Below are 22,978 nucleotides of genomic sequence, written 5' to 3'. Positions count from 1 at the left end.
CTATTACGAAATGGAGTATCAGATGTAGATAAAGACTATCCTAATAGCACAGCATGCTAGTATACTGGCACATCCCCCAAAGTCCTGTTATAAAGCAAAGAACTATCAGATCTTAAATAAAAACATTCTTTTTTAAGTAGTGATTTTTAAAGCTTTAGAAATCAGATAGGTAGGTGGCATTTTTCCTTTTCACTGAGAGGATGCTTTAAAAATCAAATCCAGGTAAACTCTTTAAATAATGGAGCAATTCTTTCTTTTCCAGATTGCAGAATTAAGACAAACCTCCACTTCAACACATGCAAGAAATTAATAAAATAAAGGACAAATGGGATGAAGTACCATCTTAGTGSCATAGGAGTCCATAACTTAGGAGTTCATTTAGTTCATAAGGAACCATAACTGCCTCCAAAGGTAAGTGTCTGGAAGGGAATTTCAAAGACCTGATTTCTGTTCCTAGCTCAGCCACTCACCTGCTGAATAATTTTAGCCAGGCCAATTCATTTCTCTGTCTAAGCTTTACTACCTGTGAAATAAAACTAACTGACCTTGTTTATAAAGTATTTTGAATTCTATAGGTGAAAGCATTATTTTATAACTGGGTATCAGTATTTGGGGTGTAGTTTGTGACAGGAAATTGCATACAAATAATCAATACATATTTGATTATCTTTTAAATTTGTCTGTCTCATCAGGTTGCCCGCAAGTACGTACCCCAGAAAGGTAAAGTTTTAAGGTACGGACAACACCCCTCTTCCTACCCTCACCACACCAGTCTCCTTTTTGGCCAGCCTCCCTTATGAATGCTTGCACATGAAAGCTTAAGACTGAGCTACTTGCCACCTTCATTTGGGGTGGTTTTTTGGCAACCTACTATCCCTCTGTAGGGCAGCTTTATTTAATTGTAAGTTTCTATGATTGTAACGTTCAGACAGAATTAAGAAGCTCTTCAAAAACCACAAATACCACTGAATGGTCCTTTAGAGGAACTTTTAAGCATTTTATGAAAGAAAAAAAAAAACACACTTAAAACCTAAAACAATCAAAATAATTAAAAAACATAATATTCACAAAGTAGGAACTCACCTCAGCATTTCCCAGTGCAATAACTTTCAACATTGATGATAACATTAAATAGAAACAAAAAAACCCTGAATTCCCAGTGCCTTGGGCAGAACTTTGCTTTGTTCCCATAGCTTGAGTGAATCCAGTAACAATTGAGAAAGGATGCACCCACTCACCTATAAACCCAATTTTTTCCCTTCACTGCTACTCAATGCAAGACATTTGCAAAATAGTCAGGAATTGTAGTTAGGGAAGCTGATACTGAATGAAAAAACTTTAACTGAAAATGTTTCTGGTTAAAGTTGTTGGAAGGGTGTGGCCAGCTTGAAAGACCATGTAAACAGCATTATTTCCTTAGGGAGAAAAAAGTCTAGGGTCCCCTTAATAAGACCTGACCCTATGGACTTCTTCAATAAAACTCTTACCTTTGATTTTAAAGTCACGATTTTACACATTTTTCATGTTAAAAAGTGTTCTGTAAGTAGAGAAAGGGAATATTTTGTCTTTTTTTTTTTTTAATTAGCATAAGATTCACTGACCTATCTTCTCTTTTATCTATCATGCTATGCTGCTGCAGGGTTGTGGCAATATCATGTGGACACATTCCAGTAGCTCGGCTCATTCCTTTGATGCTGATTTGTTTTTCATGGTGACAATTAAGGTATTCTAATATGACACTTTTCCAGTAAGCGAAGTATGAGAGACGACCCAGATCAGACAATGGCTTTTCAGGGGATCCTGCTTGTCCCTCTCTTCTAGAAAGTAAATAACCTAGAAGGAAAAAAAAAATATATATATATTTAATAACAAAACTAAAGAATTTAAGCTACCTTTAAGAAAGCTGATATTAATAGGAAACTTCGTCAGTAACTCTTGAAATTAGGAAAACAAATAAACAAACCTATACACAAGAGGAGAGATTGTTTTTCACAATTACAGTGAAATCAAAAAAGATTGAGTTCTTGGTAAGAGTCAGATCTTATGATAAGACAATCAAACATTAACCAAACCCCCCCTTCTAATCACAAGGCAAGGAGGAAAAGAAAAGCCAGCATGTTTCAGCACAGTAGCTCTAATCATACATGTTCTCATTTAGGACTATAACTGTCTAGCCTTTGTGACTACCTTTTACASCTGAGTTACATCACTGAAGCCAAAAATTTTCAGTAGAAACTTAAAAGGAACTGTCATGGGTAACACCAGGAAAAGTCAGTTTCCTTCAAGAAGTCCCAAGTGACCAGAGTTTTTGATTAAACAGTCAGTGGCTTTATTTCAGCAGTGACAAAATTCATGAGTTTAGTTGAATTTCTCAGGAGAAATCTTATTTAAAAAAAAAAACCATCTCCCTTAATTCACATTTAAGAAAATCATATAATTCTAGTGTGAAGTCTCCAAGACAATAATTAATCAGCTATTATATGATAAAATGTAATTTCCAGTATATAGTACACAACACCATTTTATTTTTTATCTATACAATAAGTCCTTTTTTACTCTCTTCAGCTTTAAGAAGCTTTTACAATTTAAAGTAGAACACACATGCTTAAAGATAACAGAAGTCTAGTATTTGCCACTATTAAAACTAATTCAGGGGAAAAAAAATTGCACAATTAATAAAATTTATCCTTCCATGATAATATTCTGCAACGCACTTTTACAAACACTATTCAAACACAGACCTTAAAWACCAGGCTTACAAAATGCTTATTCCACCATAAGCAAGGGCATCATGCTTATGGAATTACATTACTCAAAGTCAACTGGAGACCACTAACATTTCCAGTTCTTTTGCCAACAAATACCCTTCTTAAACGCTTTAATTGTTAAAGAAAGAAAAGTGGGAATCCCTTCTTTCAGCTTTCAAAAGTTGCTTTAAAACATACCTAACACAGCCATGGCACATTTGCTGAACAAATCCTCCTGACTTCCTGCCCCACAAAACATCTCAGAATCAAAAAGGTGATTAAGATCCTGCTGAGCGAAGCAGTCGTCGTTTCCTTGTTTTGCTGTATGCTTTACTATATACAGAGAGAGAAAGTGTGTGTGTGTGCGTGTGTGTGTGTGTGTGCGCGCGTACACACATGCATATACGTATATTTATTCACAGTCAAACAATGGTCCTCCCTTTTTTGGGGTGATGCAAAAAGGTCCACAACTGAATTTGGAAAAATATGTATGCACTGGTTATACTCTCACCTCCAGTTTGCATGAAAATGCTTAAAGAAGCAGACATATTATTACATTCCAAGTGATCAATATAGGTACTGAAATAAGTAGTGCACCCTTAGATATCCATTAGTGTGATTTATGATGAGAAAACATCAGAGCTTCAGGAGGAATGCTATCCTGCATCTGCTTTCTGCTACATAGCACATCGATACCTACATGAAGTCTGCCTACATATACAAGGTACCACAGGAAACTCAGTAAGCAAACCTTTTACAGAAAAAACACTACCTTAAACCTTAAAAGGAAGGTGCTTTAACATAAGAAGTTACAGCATATTAAAACTTTTATAACCAAATGATGCATCTCTGTACTCTATGCAACTATTGTCAACAGGGAAAGAAACCTCACACTCAAAAACTGATTGCATCTTGATTAGTTTGAAGGTGAAGAATTATTGTTTTGCTTCCGACTGTGCTAAGGGAGACCTAGACTCCATGTACAGCCTATTCTGCATCATTTTAGACAAAGCTTCACTTGTACTAAGTAAGAATTTTGGATCAGCTTGTTTATGACATATAAAGACAAGATTTATTCAGAGTATACACTAGATGTCATTGCCTCTAGAAAACCATACAAACCTGCAGCGGTACAAGTAGTGATGGGAGTGTCAATATAGGAGACAGAAGGAGAACCTAGATTTTACAATAATTCCATGAGAACTTAAAAATGACTTTGAATAACTTTCAGTTTTACCTATCAACATTCAAGAATACTTGGACACTACTAACAAGTGACTGCAGGCTATCTCTGCAAGACCTGGATTTCATTCTTGTATTTCACTACACTTTAAAATGACTTTGGGCAGGAAGTTTCTCCCTGYGCTTCCATTTTCCTCATACATAAAAGGGCTGTAATTATACTTTCTTGTTAATAGAAAGCACTATCAGGAGTTCAATATTATTAACTAGGCAACTGCATATAGCTTTATACTTTTACTAATATAACCTTGAGCATCAGATCTTTTGCGACTTTGAGATTAGTTCTCAGTGACCATTTTGACATTCTTACTTCATGTTAAAACACTGAAACTTAATTCGCATGGCAGTAACACCTGTTGGTATTCTTGTCCTACCATTCTATAACAGACCTATGTGTATCCAAGATACTCACATTCCATAGTATCAAAAATATAAATTTGAAGTAACAGTCTAAGTAGTTACATGTAATGAGCATTGAAGGAAAAGTTTCTCTTATAAGATTCTGTGATTTGAATGACATCTATTAAATTAAAACTTACCAAAGAGACGCCAAATAATTGATCTAAGTTGCAGGTAAATAAAAAAGACTGATCTTGGTAGCTCGTGTATTTATCCTGAAGCATCTGAAATGAGTACAATACGCCCCTGTTAAATAGTTACCCCCAGTGTCATTATGTCTACCTAGTCTTAATAATGGATAGCCTCAAAATGAAAACCTAACAGAACTCTCTTAAACTATAACCCATGTTTTGAGACTATGAACAATGACAACATTCGGATGACAGAGTATAAAACACCCCCCGCCCTCCACGTGTACTTGAGTCTTAGACTATGTGTTACAAAGGAACAGAAAAAACAAAATATAAGACCTAACCTGGAAGAACAAAGAGCTGCCTATCTTTTCTTTTGGGCACAGGAGTGGTATCATCACAAAATTAAACAGCCAAAACACTATTAATGATTTGCATTTCTTGTCCAATCTCCAGCCTTCACAGTGAAGCAACATGCCCATGTGACTTACAGCCTTTGATTTTGTCATGCAAGCTTCCCCAGAACAACTAGGTTTCATCTTACTTAAGATTTAAAATAATTGGAAGAAATTCAATCTGAGAAAGGGAAAATTAATGTAAGATATATATATTTTATAGCTACATCACAAATTTAGGAGATGATCAGACATTAAAACATTCAGTTAAATAAATTCAACTGAGCAATATCTCATCCTTTCAGTCTGCAGCAGTATTTAGCCCTAGTACTCAACTCCCCCGAAATAATTTCCTACAACAGATGCTACAGCACACTTGCACAAAAAAAACAAAAAAACCACCCCATATAACTGTGCAAGTTTCCAGAGATCTTTAGTTAGTTATCTACTAACTTTGTCATGCTCAGTTCTCTTAAAACAGGCCACATGATGTAAAATTAGAGATCCAACTAGCTAATACCCCATTCTGACAGTGGTCAAAAAGGAATAGATTAAAATGGACAATCATCTTGTGAAATTCACACCCAGAGTTATTCTTGCTGTCCAAATAAACTGTATCAGCCAGATCTGTATTATCCCCATGCTTGTTGACATCTTCCAAGAACTGAATAGATTTGTTAAGTATCGCTGTCCTGTGCGAGTGGCATAGAGTCTATCTTCTTCYTCCATTCACTGCATTTACCTATATGCTCATTAGTACTATTCTTTACTGTAGTTTCTACTAATTTGCCTGTTACTGACATCAAATGAATTGATTTGCATCTCCCTAGTTCTCTCCTGGAAATCCTTTAAAAACTGGAGTCACATTAGACAACTTTCAGAGTACTAAGGCACTAAAGCAGTTTTATGAATACCACAAGCTACACATTACCATATCTATTTTATCATTAAGTCCCTTTAAAGTTCTTTGGTGAACACCATTTATGTCACTTAGTTTATGATCTTTCCCACTAATACTTTTATTTGGGACAGAAGTTTTGGTGTTTTGTTAAGTTTCATGTAAAGAATGCAAGACTTCCCATGACAGAACCCAAATTCTTCACTTTCTAGTGAGAGAGATGTAAAAAGCACCAGCTTCCTGTTATGTTTCTTTTTTCTTTCTTTTTTTAAAACACACACCTCATTGCATTTACAACTCATTTCTCAAGCTTTTTTGTCCTGTTCCACTGTACTTTTGTATTTAACCTACCAGACCTTGTGATCCTTCCTGTTTTCTCCCATTTGAACACAACTTCAGCTTCTTAGTGTTATTTCTTGCTTTTAATAACCTCCTTTAACCTGGTGTTTAACCATTCAAGTTCCTTTTTGCCTTATACAGGCAGAAGCTTGAGAGATGAGGAAGGAAAAAAACCCACAAAAAACACATCAGTATGATTTGCCCTCAATCAGCAAAATTCCATCTTCATATATTCTATGTACTGTTTGAAAAAAAAGATTTGACTCTTTCAGCTGCCCTCTTCACCTTCCTTTTAGCAAGCTTTCTATGTTTGGGTAGCTCTCTTTCTTACAGTTGTTTATGATTACACTCATAATTCTAAATGAAGAGGCTAAAATGTTTGAATTCATGAGTTGAACACAAGTTTTGAAGTGGCTGGATCCAGAATTTAGTCTGTATCTGTCAAAATTCTCCAACTATCACCATTTTCAGAATGCATGGGAAAAGCATTTTTTCCTTCAAATTCATATATATCACACATTTTTCCCCTCCATATCACTTTCTAAATAGCCTAAGTTGAAGAAAAAGAAACATAGACCTATTCCATCAAGTTTTGCTAAATGTGTAATTTATCCGAAGTCACTAACGCTGGATTATCATAGATTTTGGTTCCTTTTTGAATGAGTATGCTTTGAAGGAAAACAACTCTCTAATATTGATTTTTTTTTCTTATTTTATCATCTAGACACTCATCTGAGTCTTCCATCCTTCCTCCCGAAAATCTCAGACAATATTCACTTGTGTTCATAAAATTCCAGGCCTTGAAAATACTGTTCCACATAATTACTACTGAAAAATATTTGCAAAGTTCTGTTATTACTTTAAATCCTTTCAAATTTACAGCACATGAAGGAAGATCTTTTATGTAGTTCTTTGCTTCAACCCAATGCAGCTGAAGAAGAACCCAAGTACCACATAAGTTTCTTGTTTCTACAAACCAAGAGATTTGTTTACCTATACTATTTATGTTTTAATTTTTCTCTGCTTCTTCTGCAGAAGAGTACAGTGTCTACAAACTACACTGGGCCTAGTAGGAACCTGAATGCTTGGTCCTGTGTGTTAAACTAAGGATTTTCACTTAAAAATGGATTGACCCCCCTTTTGAAGATCAGAAGATAAGATCGTTTTTGGGCCAGAAGATTCTAACTCCATTTGTCAATCTAGGATGTTTAAATTTATGCAGACAGTCATCTGGACTCCCTTCAGCCACTGAAATTAAAGCATAATACATAAATCCTCTTATAAAGAACACGCAGATATATACAAGCTTTCCCTGACATCATTGGAACACGGAGATAGCCTTCTGCCAACTTCAACAACGGCAAGTTTTCTGCAGGAATAGAAGACAATCTCTATCATGAATTTCAGCTTCAGCAATATGTTCCATAACTCCTGAGATCTAACATGGCCCCAGGTCTTCAGAAATTTTTTTCCTCGTTCCTTATGCAACTAAAGAGGAATCACATACCTGAGAGCAGCTTTGGTAAGACAGAGCTTAAACGAATTTCTGATACTTGTGAGGTGATGTACTTAGCCAAGAGCAGCTATCACAGGAATTCTGAAGCTGTTTCTCATTTAGCATGGAATGGGCAAACTTAACCACGATCATGCCCAACTGGTCTGATACGGCATATTCTAAAAGAACAAGGAAATTACTCTCACATAGAGATCTCCAGAAAGCACAGGCTGCTGTGGAGGAGGATGCCTCTAACGTCACATTCACATTTAAAAGCCCTTTCTCCAGGCAAAGCTGAAAGAAATCATGTAGCTCCTGAGATAACACCTAGGAGACAGTGTATCACAGAGCTTTCTGCACACTTTGCTAGGAGGAAAAGCAGATTGAGAAGATTCAATTATAGTTCAAAAGCCTAGAATCCACTAATGTCCATTAGCAGCCTAAAAGTCTGAAATACTGCAGTATCAAGGCACAAACTCTTGGAAGGGAGGTGGAAGTGACAGATATAACCTAATGTAAACCATTCTTGCTACATCAGAGACAACTCTTGAAGTGCTTCAGGAGAAATGGTCAGAAGAGAAAACTTGTATRTTAGGTCATTGACCATCAACTATTAAGAAAACAGCCAAAAAGTATTATGCTCTTTTAGACTGTGATCAGCACACTACACGAAGCCATTTTTGGAAACTACTTCTGAGCACGTTACAAAACTGGACTTGGCAGATCTAAAAGGTAGCATCTACCGAGATATTTGCAGCAATGCTGTRGAGGAAAATAATGATTCTGAGCAACACTGACACCCTTTCTTCAATACTACCAGGATCAGGAGGGTTTTGGGTTTTTTTGCTCACCCATCCCACCTGCCCCCCACCCCATTAATTAATACTAGGTTTATGCCACAGCATTTACTGCACTTTGCTAAATAACAATCTAGTCAAGGGTTGCTTCTGAACTGTCATTATGAGAAAGTGCTAAGATTCTTCTGTATGCATAATACACTAGCTCTGCATGGAGCTAGCAACACTTTTCTAGTCCCATTTATCTCCATAACCTCAACACGCATTTTTCCTTCCCTGCCATATGCACTTTCAAACTTCTCTCCCTTAGCTTTCTAATATTGCCTTAAACATAGGTGATTCCACAGTATTAAAGGTGGACACCATTTAATATAAAACAGTTTAACTGAATTTCACTATTATCTACTGAAAAGGTTTAGACTTGTCCCTTAGCTTTTAACAAGGTAGCCAAGGCTGCCCAGCACTCAAAGGTGTAAGGAGACAGATGCAGATTACACAGGGGCCAGAAGTACAGGAAGCAGAAGCAAACAAAGATACTAAACAAGTAAACTGGTACTGTATTCTGAGGAAGAGCGAGTGAACAGACTAGAATTGATAGGAGGATATCAGACAAAGTTTGAAATTGTTCTTTGAGGTCCCTCCCGACATCTTTGTCTTCTTGACAATAAACAAATCCATCAGAAATAAAATGATTAATTAAGTGTCCTACAGAGAAGAGATCTAGCTAAAAGCCCATTCTGTAGCTCAGTGAAGCACAGTAGCTGTTAAACTGTGGTATGTATATTACACAGGATTGAACGAATGCTTCATTAGTGGTTTCCTATTCACCTGAGAAGCAAGTGAACTTAGCTAATATGAAGGTTTTGAAAAAGTATTTTCAATATAATCATTATATTTACTATTTCTATTTTTAGAAAACTTTATAACCTAGAAAAATCCTAGAAAGCCTGCATTAAATATTTAATACAATGATTAATTTGTTTAGCTTAAGGGTAAGAAACAGTCAGTTGGCTAGCAGCAACACTTCAGAGAATAAAGAAGTGTAGCAGAGTAGATTTTAAAGAGGTGAACTGGAGGACTTTATTTGGCTTGTTCAGTAAGTGCATTAGTTCTCTTTTCATGAAAGAATTGAAATACATTGTGTATTTCAAGCAGGCAAGACAATTGTGCATTTTACCCAAAACTCAACGTATCCACCCAAAGCAACCTGGGGCAGTGTTTTAATACAAAGTACTCAGGAAGATGAATCTCTAGTATCCTCTCATGTTTTACTGTCCACATAATCCCTAAGCGAAGCATGTCACAGATCAATCTCGCCACGTGTGCCGTAAGCAATGTACCCTGTGCTGACAGAACAGAACAATTCTGCCACTCCTAGAACTTCAGAGTTTACAGGCTGGTAGTTTCTTTCAGGACAGTGATACAAAATGTGAGGCACTTCACTCTTGTGAGAAAGTCACATATGAATTTAACTACTGTTTGGAAAATACCTTTCACCTCATGGCATATAGTGACCCAAAGAATGTTTGCAAGATGATTTGTTTTTTTTAATCTATCTGAAGTTAGATTGTGATCAGTTTTCCTTCAGTACTACTGACATACACAAAAATCAAGCTCCAGCTATAAATTATTCTACAATTCTCCAGGGCATATCCTAAATTAATAATATATTGTGGATTAAATGCTTCAGGTGTATTAGGTAATTCAAAACACATGGACTTCTCATGAAATGACACTGGAGACAAAATACAAAATCTCTAATAAATAAAAGAGCAACAAGCACTTATCTTATGACATGTCAACTTCTCTAAACATTTAGATCCCATTTGTTTAAAGCAAGTTTCTAATAGAGAATAGAAGAGCTTAACTGAAAACCCGGGGGATATCTCTTAAGAGAGACAGCTCCCAAAGGACAGTGGGTCATAGTGGGGATGGGGGGTGCAGGGAGGAAAGCAGGAGTTCTTTAGTCAATTTTCATTAAGACTAATTGAACACTTTCTCCATCCCAAAAAACAACATCCTTAAAGATGAAGCCAACATGATAGCATCTGATTTGCTGTAATAGCACCTAATCATCCTATGCAATAGCAGAAGAGTCTGCTTCATTTCTCAGTAGTTTTTAGCTAGCTCTCCAGTCTTCTTTATCGTATTGGTTCACACTAGAAGAGTTCTTTTCATATTCATAAATAAAAGGTAAAAAAATTATTGAAAAAAAAATTTTTAAGGAAATATTCAGCAGCAACAGATAGGAACAGCAAAAATGTGCCTGAATGACAGTTATTCTGTTGAACTTCATTCTGTACCCTGACTAGTACTTACAAACTGCAGTTGCTTTCCCCTACTTAACTAGCAACAAATTCATGCATTTGTTTTTGACTTATGCAGGTTAAAAAGTAAAAACAAACAAAAGTCTCTTCAAAATAGACCCAGGGGTAGGGATTTGTGTGTTCTGCACTTCAGCAGCAACGGAATTTTTATGTTTGTTTAAAAATCTGCAAATAAGAGTTTACACTGAGAAACTTAACAGAAATATAACTGAGCCTCTGTAAACAGGGAAACAATTTCATATATTAATCATGCAGTACACGTTGAAGACAAAAAAAAAAAAAAAGCAATTCTGTTCATATTTAAGAACTTATATTCATTGTCACTTTCTAGGAAGCCAGTTTTAATCCTTCTCTGAATACAAAAAAAACGCTATGCATACTTGTAAAGAAAGTCYGTCATGTTCTTGTAACTGAGAAGACACACAGATTACAAAAAGCATCCTTTACAATGGTTACTTATTAACAGCAGTTTGATTAAAAAAAAAAATAAATGTTGACCTTAATATTAGGATTAGCCTATACACCCTTTGTCAGAAAAAAAATACCATTCTATCAATCTTCCAAACAGTCTCTTGAATGTCTTAATAATTTGAGAACAAAAGGACAAACAGCTCAATATTAGGATGTGTATTACCAGAGTACTCCAGAGTCTTAGTCTTGGACCATCCTAGCTGCTCCAGAAAACACAAAAACACCTTCACTCAAATTTTATAATCCAAACTTCAACCTTTATGTTCCATTTAATCATTTGCAGATTAAATTGATTTGTCTCTTATAGAAAAGCTGCAATCATATGCAATAAGCATTTCTTCAGAAAACAGAGCAGCACTTTTGGGAGTTTAATGCAAGAAAAGAAGCAGAGCCTTGCATTACTGTAAATACTCATTAGAGAGATATGTTTACAGTCCATTTCATCCCAACACATTCACAGAATTATTAACACAGCACACTAAGCTCTAGAATATGGGCAACTCTTACAGAACACAAGAATAGTACATAAAATGCAATGCAGCAGAGGTCCCTAGTCTAGAATAACTGCTAAGAATCACTTGGCAGGTAAATTAATCCTGCTACTATAACCTATTGGACTTCACTCTGAACAGCAGTGGACCTGAAAAGTATGAAATCTTTATTCTGTTCAGCATGGTTTCATCAAGACTGAATCCTGTTATGCATTTTAGGCTATGACCTTCCACAAAGTTTCTTTGTGAAACTGCTCGATTATCATCATGCTACCTCGCTTCAAAGAGAAAAATTTCTATTGTGAAGCTTACTTAGTTCGTATGGAAGAAAAGAACCCTCCTACAGTAGAAAGGATCAGAACTTTTAACAGCAATATCATTGCAAAAATATTTATTTTTGCATATTAAAATATCCAGAAAACGTAAAATGCTTATCACATCCAGATAATCTTCTGAATCATTTTTAAACCTGCAAAAAGTCATACGAGATTCTAGTAATATGTACTGACTGAGAATCAGGAYGGGGAATAAACAGATACTAAGCAAGGCCCAAATTCAAATCTTTTAACCTTGCCTTTCAAAGCTGCTGAAATTAAGTTTCTGGCTGCTGCGATTTGTCTCACAGCACAACATGAAAGCAAACTGAAATGGTTCCAGACTTAATCAAGTCCTGCCTGTGTAGAGAACCCATTTAAAAAACAGGTTCCAATTCCAATAGGAATGGTATAGCTTAGAACAACCGTCAGGTTGACATATCTCACACGCTCCTAAAACAGCCACTGAGCTGCTACAGCATACAGTATGTAATAACGTAAACTGTTACCAGTTCTCCTAAAAGATGTGTCATCTGCACGTACTGGTAGCAGCTGAGTTGTAAATGGCTTAACCAACTATGAATCAAAGACAATACAGACAGCAGAGATGGTGGTAACAGTGTCCCATTCCAAGGGTTATGCTTGCTCTCCAGCTGTGCACTAAGGTCACTACAATCAGATTAATTTGAACAGCTACATAGAATTGCTGTCAATGCACAACTAAACCCCATTTTATCTTACTGGAACTGTTCAGCTGTACTAACAATAGTAACACATCATTGATCCTACAAATAGGCTTCAAGGTTGCCAGTGTTGAGTACCACATCATTTAAGTGTAGCACAGCACTTAAAATGATAGCCTACTGACAGCACCTTACTTCACTTACAAGCTTCCAAAACTTTATTTAAAAAAAAAAACAAGTTCTCCTACTGTGAGCTAATCTGACACTAACAGGAGAAATTTTAGAAAACAACATTGGCAGAAATATCTATAGACAGCTTGCTTTTCTTACATCAAGTCAAATGATCTGTATCATCTTTGTAATATAATGGCAATACAAATCAAATTTCATTCATTGCTGTAGTTGCCCAGACATTTTTTTTTTTTCCCCCCTCTGAAGATGCATGTAACATTTGCCATTCAGTCATCGGGGATGTTCTCCAATTGCCATGACTTCTCACAGATAAGGAGAGGTCTTGCAATGATGTCAGCCAGCTCTCAGATGCATCTCATCTGGTCCCATGAATCTATGGTTCACCCATTTTACTTAGAATATTCTATAACTTGATCTTCCTCTAGCACAGACAGTATCTTTCTCTTCTGCCCACTAAATTATGCCACATCTGAGAGCAGACCTTGCCAGTGAAGACTAATGCACAAAGATCATATTAAGTACCTTAGACCGTGTTTTGTCACATGGTCCCTACTCCATCCAGCAGCAGGGCATGTTCTCCTTAGTCATCCTTTTGCTATCCATTTACTTGTGAGAGTTCTCCTGTTGCTCTCCACATCCCTCAGTTTCAACTCCAACTGGGCTTTGGCTTAACTCCATTCCTGCATGTGTAAGCAATGCCAGCATATTCCTCATGGATAGCCCATCCGCACTTCCAACTTCTGTTGACTTCATTTTTGCACAACCAGAAGCCCTCTCTGTAGCCAAGCTGACTTATTATCGTGCCTGCYAGCTTTCATGAATATTAGGATGAATAATTTTTGTGGTTTGAGGAAGTGATCCTTAGAGATCAACACGTTGTCCTGTGCTCCTCTGCCTCTCACAGCAGCCTCTTGCAGGATCCCACTTAACAGTTCTCTGAACAAGTTGAAGCCCTGGGCCTTAGTCTGTTACTTGCCCTGCTCACTTCCCACAGGATCTGAAAGCCTACTATCTCGTGGCAGCTACTACCTAAGGCTGCCACTGACTACTACTTCCCTGATCCATTCCCCCTTATTTGTGAGTAGCAGATCCAGCACAGCATTTCCCCTAGGGGGTCCTTCTAGCATCTATATCAAAATACTGTCCCAAACACCCTCCAAAAGTTTTCTGAATTGCTTGTATCCTTCTGTGCTGCCTTTCCAGCAGATATTAGAGTGATTCAAGTCCTCTGTGAGRACAAAGGCCATCCATTGGCAGATGTCATTCAGTTGCTTAGAGGGTTCATTCACTTACTCTTCTTGATTAAGTAGTCTGTAACAAATGCCCACCACAGTATTTCCCTTGCTGGCCTCCTCTCTGATTCTGACACAAAGTCTCAACGGGCCTGTCACCTATCCTATGGCAGACCTCCATGCTTTCAAGTCATTCCTTTGTGTACAGCACAACTTCCCCTCCTTGGCTTCCCTGACCGTCCTGAAGAGACTGTATCCATTATTGCAGCAGTCTTGTCTTCTGAGCTATCCCACTATGTCTCTGTAACCCCAATGATATCACATCTCTGTGACAGAGCAGAAACTTTTAATTTCTCCTGTTTGTCTCCAGGACTTGAGAAACTGGGATGATGAAATCTCAAAGGCAAGTGCAACAGCTCCCACTTCCCCCTACTCCATCACATTGCGTCTTGCAAACTACCCCTTGCAAGAAGCCACAGACAAGGATAGCTACACACTCCCCCAGAAGTTCTGTCTGGGTTACAGTCTCTGACATGCTGGGGTGGCTATTCCAGATGGTGCCTGTGGCACATCACCATCACTGTTGTGCCAACTCAAGCACTCCCAAACAGCTCCTCTGGGCCCCCTGTGCATCCCATTTTGAATCAACTGTCACATTAACCACTACATTTGCATGTCTCAGTCATTCATGCTCACCAGGTGTTAGCCAAATAGGACACTGGACACAAGGCTACTCCACATCACTGCAAGAATTCCTACACAGCAAGCAACTTCTCATGCCGTTTTTTTGGTTGCCAGAAATAATTCAATCACCTTCTGAACCTAGGGTCCATCACATGCTCCTTCCTTCCATGCTGTGCTTTAAAATGCTCATGCTGTATTATCAGCCAAAGTAGTTGCGTGCAAATTAATTTCTCCTAAACYGGTATTACATGACTCTTTTACAATGCAGTATCTGGTTCCATTTCCTTCTGTTTAGTCTGGATATTGCTAAATACAAGAAACTAAAGCAAATATTCTACCATATTTTAGTGTACTGACTTTATAGCAATGGTCACTGCTTTTTTTTTTTTTTTTTTTTTTAAACCACTGTCATGAAATATTGCAAAAGTCCTTCTAAACAAGTATGGGTCTCCATGAAGCATTCAGATAGAAAAGAAAGAAAATTCACCAAGAGACAAATATATTCTCTTATTATTTAGGATCTATCTTAGGGAGGACTTCTGTGATCATGTATCCTGTGGGAAGGTTCAACAGTTTTTATAGTTTTCAAATTAACGTTGTGGATGCATTTCTGCCATTTTAAACAATGTTTTCCTATCAGGAAGTATTATAACTAACATGAATACGCTCTCTCAACTGTACATCCTAGCAGCTGTTTAAATAACAGGTGACAACTGACAAAGTCTCATAGGTATTTCAACTGATCACTTTGTCCACAGCAGTTACACAACAAATAGGAACATTTGAACCTCAAATGCATATTGAACCTCTGCACCAGTTGTATAGATTAACCGCATTGCAAATTAATTAGGGCAACGATACATGCAATTAAGTATTTGGATCAAACCATTGCTAGTCACCTAAGCAGTTATGTAGTTAAGCAGTCAGAAATGAAGTTCACCAATCTAGTTTGCCGCCAGTTAATTCATAGAACAAAAACATCATCACTGCCAACTTCCAGCAGATCTTGTCTAAGGGACAGGAACTGATGTCCTGATATCATGAAAACCAGAGTCAGAGCAGCTTGCTTTGAATGCAAGAAGAGACTTTAGCTTACTGCAGAAGTTCTTTCCCCAGTTTTGGAGAGGTTTTAAATTGACTTCTGCTGTGAATGATACACTTCACTGAGTATTTTAATGCACAAATAACCAAAGCATCCAGGCACATATAGAATGCATCAGCAAAATGAGAAATTAATGTAATGCTAGCATTCYGGACTACAATCTGATTTAGAAGGATAATAGGTCTTCTCGTGCATTGTACAACTTAAGCCTGCCAATCTCAGGTTCAAAATTATGCACATCACATTTGTATATAAAAGTTTACATACGCTTCCATCCACTGCATCAAAGGTAGCCCAACATCATTAGAATAACTCTCATAGAAGACAGAATCAAAGAACCAAGTACCTTATAAAAGCTTTCCAGATACACACATTGAAGATGCTAACACATTGCTGAAAACTCTGAGCAGACAGAAAAAAAACAAAAAAAAMCCCACCCCCACATACCCAAACCACCACCACACACAAACAACCACACAACTCATACACACACCAAATTACTGCAAAAACTTGGAAGCAGCTTGAGGTCTGTTTTTCAGACAGAGGCCCTCAGTCATAAAATGAAGCATTTCTGAAAGACTCAAAAGATTGCCCTTAGGTAATCGGCACTACTCAACACCCATTTTCTTTTCAATGCATATTTCGTTAATATTTGCGTCAGAAAAAAACGTGTTGGATGGATTTTCATGAATACAAAAGAAGCAATCAGTGAATTGTTTGCCCTTGCATGTTCTGAGTTCTTCTAAGTCTCTTTAAAGGCCAACCACCACAAATGCATTACCAGACTCAGACAGATGGAATCAAGCAGCTTTCCATTAAACTGTGTTTTGTTTGAAACATAACAAAGTAAAATAAGTCCTTAATATGGAAAGTAAGAACTCRTAAGTTTGCATGCAATGTTCTGTATCAATAGATCTGAAAAAACAGTGAGTGCTAGTAATTGCTTTTATGATACACCAGTGTCTAAAGAGAAGATTTCCCCCCAAATCAGCATTTCAAATTATTCTAAAGAGGCTTTCCTTTGTCTTATACAACATCAAATACTTTATTTTGAAATCGTATGAACAAGTTGTGTAAGATGCAGGTTCAAAAGGAAAATCGAAACAGCTGAGTATTCGGACAGTATGGCTTAGTGTGGCTAGGTTGGCTCAGCTCAACATTCCAAGTTCAGAGGTGTGACCACAAATAGAAAGCAGAGACAGGAAAGGTGAAAAATGTGAGCTTATTAAGCCTTAGATTCCTAAAACTGTAACTCAGCTTACCCATTTTTTCCACCATAGCTATTCTGTGTGCCTTTGCACTGTTCTTATTTATGTCAATGGGAAGAAGGTCAAAGATAGAAGTTCTTAAATAGGTGTTATCATCCTCTTTGAAACCTCTTCTGAGATAACTTCAAAGGACCCCAATGCCAAGATTCACACAAATACACAAAAGACCAGCTGTAACTTGAGATGCTTAGATAAGTGAACAACCTGCTACATTTTCTTTTTTTCTCTGTCTGGTTAAAGAAAAGCTTTCTTCATGATGAAGAGAGTAAGCCAAAGATTCTCTCATTATTGTTACAAGAAATAATGCCAGTTCTCATTTCTCTCCACATTATCAAGTAAACTCAATACAGGGGGCTCAAAACCTTTGGTTTCTTTATAGGAAGCTTCACAGAAGAGGTTAGGGCTAAACAAATCCCCTCACGAAGGGAAAGAAAGGTAAAGACAACTGCATTACAGTCAAACCAAGAAAGGGTACCCTTTAAGCAAATTAATTGGCTAACACTTATTTTATCCTGTGCCAGTTGCCAGTAAACCTCTTGACTGGAGGTTTTGTGTACAAAGTGGACTAAATATAAGTGCAGTGGAAACATGAACAAGAGAAGAGGAATTGAAGTACCTTTAAAAGCAAGACTGCCATGTATGGAGGATATTCATCTCTGACTAAGAATCAGATGAATAAATTTGTCAGTAGGTTAAGTAGTTTAGAAGACCATTAACAGGCTTTTTAAATTAAGCTCCAATAAATGACACAAAACAGTAAATTGTTTATAACACTGTTGAATGAACTTCCTTTAAGAACTGCCATTACCTTCTCGTGTTTGAAGTTGAGAGCTCATGAATACCATTGTTAAAATATATCAAACTTGTTTGTTAGAAAATACAGCCTGTTCACCTTACATTCTCTACATACTCATAGAACAAGACTTCAATTGACAAGACAAGAAGGTGGACCCTAGGAGGCTATGTCTAATACAACAAGTAAACCGAACATGCCTGGAACCATTTTCTGGCACTCAAGTCAACCAGCACAGAAATATGAGAAATATGGTATCTATACCGTTAACAGCCGATTCTCCAAAAGAGTGACTGCATCTAAACTGGCTGTTAACATGGATCAAGAGCTCTCCTAGACTCCTGAGCTATGACCAGAAATTGTTATCACACTGAGAGAATGACAAACGTCCCAGATCAAAACTGCATGACTTATGGTTTTACAGTTTTAGAGTTGACGGCCAAGTTCCAGAGCTCAAGAGAGTTTTCCATCACTGTTTTGTTTATACCTACAAAGACAGCCAAGCAGTTCTAAAGAATATTAATAAAAGTGAAATGGGAAAGTCAGTACTGAAAAGTTAAAGGCACACCTGGATAAAGGAACAAGTGAYTGCAAATGCTATATAATTCAGATAAGCGGTCTAACAAACACTTCATAAAACACAAAAACACAATACAAGATGCAAATTGGAATCAAGAACTTTTGTCTTACATGAGCTGAAAAACCTCATTGCTGTGCATTTTCTCTATATGCTAAAGCATGCCGTAGAGCAAGTGATCAACGAAGTAAGATTTGGAAGAAAGAACAAAGAAATTAATAAGGTTTATCAGTGTACCTAGTTAGCCAACAGATATAGAAATTGCGTAATTAAACAACCACATCCACACATCATCTACCAAACACTGAACACAGAAAAATTCACATTTCAAAAGGTAAGTCTCAAGACACAGCAAGCTACTAAATATCTACTGTTACTCAAAACTGCAGTAAGCAAGCAAAAATAGTCATTCCTTTACAAGGAGGCAGAACTGCCTGATGATGACACTGGAAAAAGACAACTGTTAAGTCACAAGGTTATCTCATTGAGGTGACATGTCTAACTGTTGCTAGAAGTGCTTCAATAACAGAGTGACAGGCTACACACATCATTGACAAATACTCGCTCCGTCCCACTGATTTGCTGCAACAGAACTACACTGTGCAGTTAAAAGTAGAAATTCTTGATCAGTAAAGACACATTACTTAATTAAAATCTGCTTTCAGCCACCAGTCCTAGGCAGATTGCTTCTATAAAGCCAGCTTTGTCCAACAAATATTTGTTTTCATTGCTACCACGTTTGGCCTTGCCTTTTGGTTGTTTTCAATGCTATCTGAAATAAAGATGCTCTTCAGTTAGAACAGTCTTAGCCCTTGTATCTGGAGTGACATGCCTGATTTCTTTTGCAGTTCTGATAAATGCAGCGTCCTGAAGCTATAGAAAGACAATGCCAAGAAATCTCAAGAGGCTGATTTTTCTTGGAATAATCCTAAAAAAAATAATAAATAAATAAATAAATAAAGCTTGATTCAAAAATCCATCTTTATTCCTCCCTCATCTAAATCTCAGCTTGACAAAATGTCTCTTATTAGTTATTTAGGAGAGGCCAAATTCATGCCTTCAGGTAAGCAACATAATCAATTCTCAAGAGAAGAACATAAAATAAGTAGAGGCATTTGTGCCACCCAGGGCAACCTCAAAAACTGAAAACTCCCATAGAGGAACCTTCAGCTTCCCCTTAAAGAAAAAAGAGGGAAGAGCAAATAATTTAACTTTTCATTTGGACACAACAGGTCTGTAAACTTAACAAAAATGACCTGATGATTGACTGTGTTCTGTAATGGGGCACATAAGCAAGTCAGTCAGTAGTAAAAAAAGAACAATTTGATATGGGTCACCACAGGAAATGCAAAACACAGGCTAAGCTATCAGCTGTTTTACACAGATCCTTGAATTACTGGTGTTGACTTCAGGAGCATAGYTTGAAGACAGATTTTCTCCAACAAAGCCTACTAAAGAAATTCCTATTCCGCTTCACCCTCAGCCTCTCCTTCTCACCCTATCCTGTTTGCCACACCCTCAGCAGTGCCAAAACAGTTCCTTTTGGACATGCAACATGAGAAATCAACTGTATCTTAAAAATACATGGTCCCATTACATCTTCCATCTCTGTTTATAGACCACAGCAGAGAATGTACAACTGTAAACAACTTTTTAAAATGTTTATTCCAAGACTGTATTTACAATATATTTCAGTATTTGTTAGGGCAAATCGCAAGACATTTAACACCAGACTTTGGAGAACAGTATTTCTAAAATACTACTTACTGGTCAAAGCATTACTTCCCATGGCCAGATTAAGGGATTTAAACTATCAGTTCTACATAAACACAGACCAAAAAAGTAGATTCAACTGCTTAAGGCCCACCACAGTTTGGGTCTAACTCTAAACAGTAATCAGATATTAGAGGTCCTTCCCAGCTGTTCAATAACATACCAGAACTTGCATATCTTGTATATGAACACACATCACGTACACAAGTCTACACAGCTAATTAATACAACAGAAACATAAGCTAAGGCTATACAGCAAATAAATTAAGAACTCATCAYAATGCAAAAGAAAACCTCATGTCTTTGTTACTTCTGCCCCCTTTTGCCCTTTTAGTGCTTCTGTTAATGTTTTGTTATTTTTATGATATACGCTGCTCAAATATTCTTAAAAAAAGAAACACAACCAAATTGCACAATATATTTTCACACCATTTCTATATGTAATGGCTTTTCTCATTTGCATCATTCCAGCTTTCTTCCATAAAATGTGAGCCCTTTATTTAGGGGAGGGCATTTGCCACCCTGTSCAGGCTCTTCTTTTACTTATGTAATACTTTTTCAAAACCACTGTAAAAAAACACGCAGCATTTTTCTCTATTCTACCACTTAACTATAACACATTTTCTCCATTAAAACAAAACAAACAAAAATACAAAGAAGGAGGTACTCATCTTCAAAACGGGAACGACATTTTGTCAAATGCCAGTATCATCCATGAGCCATATGTTGTCCTACACAACAGGCCACATGTTAGTTCATTATTAATTTCAGTTTGTGTTCAACTTCGTTTTCTTGGATAGCTGCCTAAAGTTGGTGCTTCACAAAAAGTCATTGCTTTTTAGGTTCCCACAGAGAAGTAACCTGTTTTGCTGTTAGAGCAGAAAGCCTAGAAACACTAGAGCTGGAACCAGAGATAAGAGGAAGAGAGCTATGAAATCAATCTTTGGTACTGCAACATTTCCAAATCTCATTAACATACCAAGCACCACAAGGCCAATGTGGATGCTGGAGTTAAAGGAAGAGCCTACTGTCCAAACTGCAACTAGCAGCATGGAAAGCTCAACCCTGATTCCTTCCAAAGACACTGAAAAAACAAAGGATACAAGTGAGAAAGCTTGGCCCAAAATTATGCCTAACCAAAAATTCTTAGCTTTAAGCAAAAATAATCTTTTATCTATATCAGGAGCCAGAGCTTTTAAATGACTGGAGACATTGGGAAGTCTGAAGTCTTAACTAGTCGATTCTAGAAGAAGAAAAAAAAAAAAAAGCTATTTGAATTCAGTGTGTCTAAATCAGTGGTTTTATTTTTGAATGGCATTCATGTTTTTCTTCAAATTTAGCAGAAACCAAACCTCTGGTCTTTTAGAGAAAAATCTGGTCTTTTACAGGCTAGACTAACTCTTTACCAAGTTTAGTCTTGTGTAATTTTGTTCTCCCTATAAAGACCAGCAGAAAGCTTAGAATCTTCACAATCTGCTCAAACTAAGGTGCTTTTTTATGTAATGCAATATTTTAGCCTCTTTCAAAATTGACTCAAAACTTGTAGCAATAAGCACCTTGAAGAAATAAACCCACTGGCCCTATTCTCATCAATGTAGGTTTACATTTAAATGTTGATGCTTCTGGGACAGCTTAAAGTAATTCTCTGGACTGGATGAGGAATGCTCACTCACCACTTTGCATAACTGAGCCCTAACCAATGTAGACTTCCACATTTTCAGAGAGATGCAAGCCTTCTGAAACACCTGCAAGCTGGAAAGAAGTTGAGAGTGCAGTTTAGAAAGGTCTCCACCCTTTTCTCACCTATTCACTTGCCCATTACCATCCCTCACTTTCTGGAAGAAAGTGTATAGGGGATCAGCAAGTGATCTGGGTTTAAATAAAACTCTGAGAAGGTCTGTCCCTGCCCCCCACCCCCTTTTAGCCCAGAATATTTCACTGATTCAGCTTTTGCACACAAACACCCCAAGCTGTTGCATCTGCATAAGCGATGGTAGGAATTTGCAGTGGAGAGGATGACATGAAAAGAATTGAGATCAAACACCCCCCCCCCCCAAATCTCATTCACAGGCCTTTGTTTAGCTATCTCCTACTGAGAAGCCTAATGAACATTGCTACTAGCCTGAGCGGCTTTGAGCAAAAAAGTGGTCTATCTCTCAGATCCCAATTTATAAACAATCATAATGGTACTGACCTCCTTTATCAAGTGCTCTGAGGTTTATTGATGAAAAGCATATAAAAAGAAAGACATAACCACTGCTTTCTCTCCATTAAGAATTTAGTTCCCCTTCACCTCTAGGGCCTTTTTTTTTGTTCCTCTCCTTCCTTGCCGTTATACATTAGCTGTTGCACAAGTACTGCTACTGCTGGTACTCTACTGCTTCTGCAAATCAGGAAATGAAGATTTACTCACCTGTTTGAATGTAACAGGAACAAAAATACTTGACCAAGAACCAGATATTGGATTCAGGGAATAAAAATGAGCAAACAACAACATTAAAGGAACCACTTTTTCCTATACCAGAATAGAACTGCTCAGCTAATATGAATTCAGTTTGTCTTTTCCTCAGCCACACTTGAATTGTCTTTCCCTATTACGGGCTCCTCAGACAACTGAGTTACACATCC

General features: G+C 37.2%; 1 protein-coding gene across 13 annotated transcripts in view; it reads right to left on the bottom strand.

Annotated features, from left to right (window-relative positions):
• KAT6B (lysine acetyltransferase 6B) overlaps nt 1-22,978 on the bottom strand; it is a 129,224-nt gene that overhangs the window by 9,029 nt on the left and 97,217 nt on the right. For all 13 annotated transcript variants that reach the window (XM_026055770.1, XM_026055772.1, XM_026055778.1 and 10 more), the window contains one exon: nt 1,602-1,833. In XM_026055770.1, coding sequence (XP_025911555.1) covers nt 1,602-1,833 — 232 coding nt within the window. The remainder of the gene's footprint in view (nt 1-1,601; nt 1,834-22,978) is intronic.

Source organism: Apteryx rowi, unplaced genomic scaffold, assembly GCF_003343035.1.
Source record: "Apteryx rowi isolate R43461 unplaced genomic scaffold, aptRow1 scaffold_126, whole genome shotgun sequence".
Classification (NCBI taxonomy): Eukaryota; Metazoa; Chordata; class Aves; order Apterygiformes; family Apterygidae; genus Apteryx; species Apteryx rowi.
This window is presented reverse-complemented; position numbering and strand designations above follow the sequence as displayed.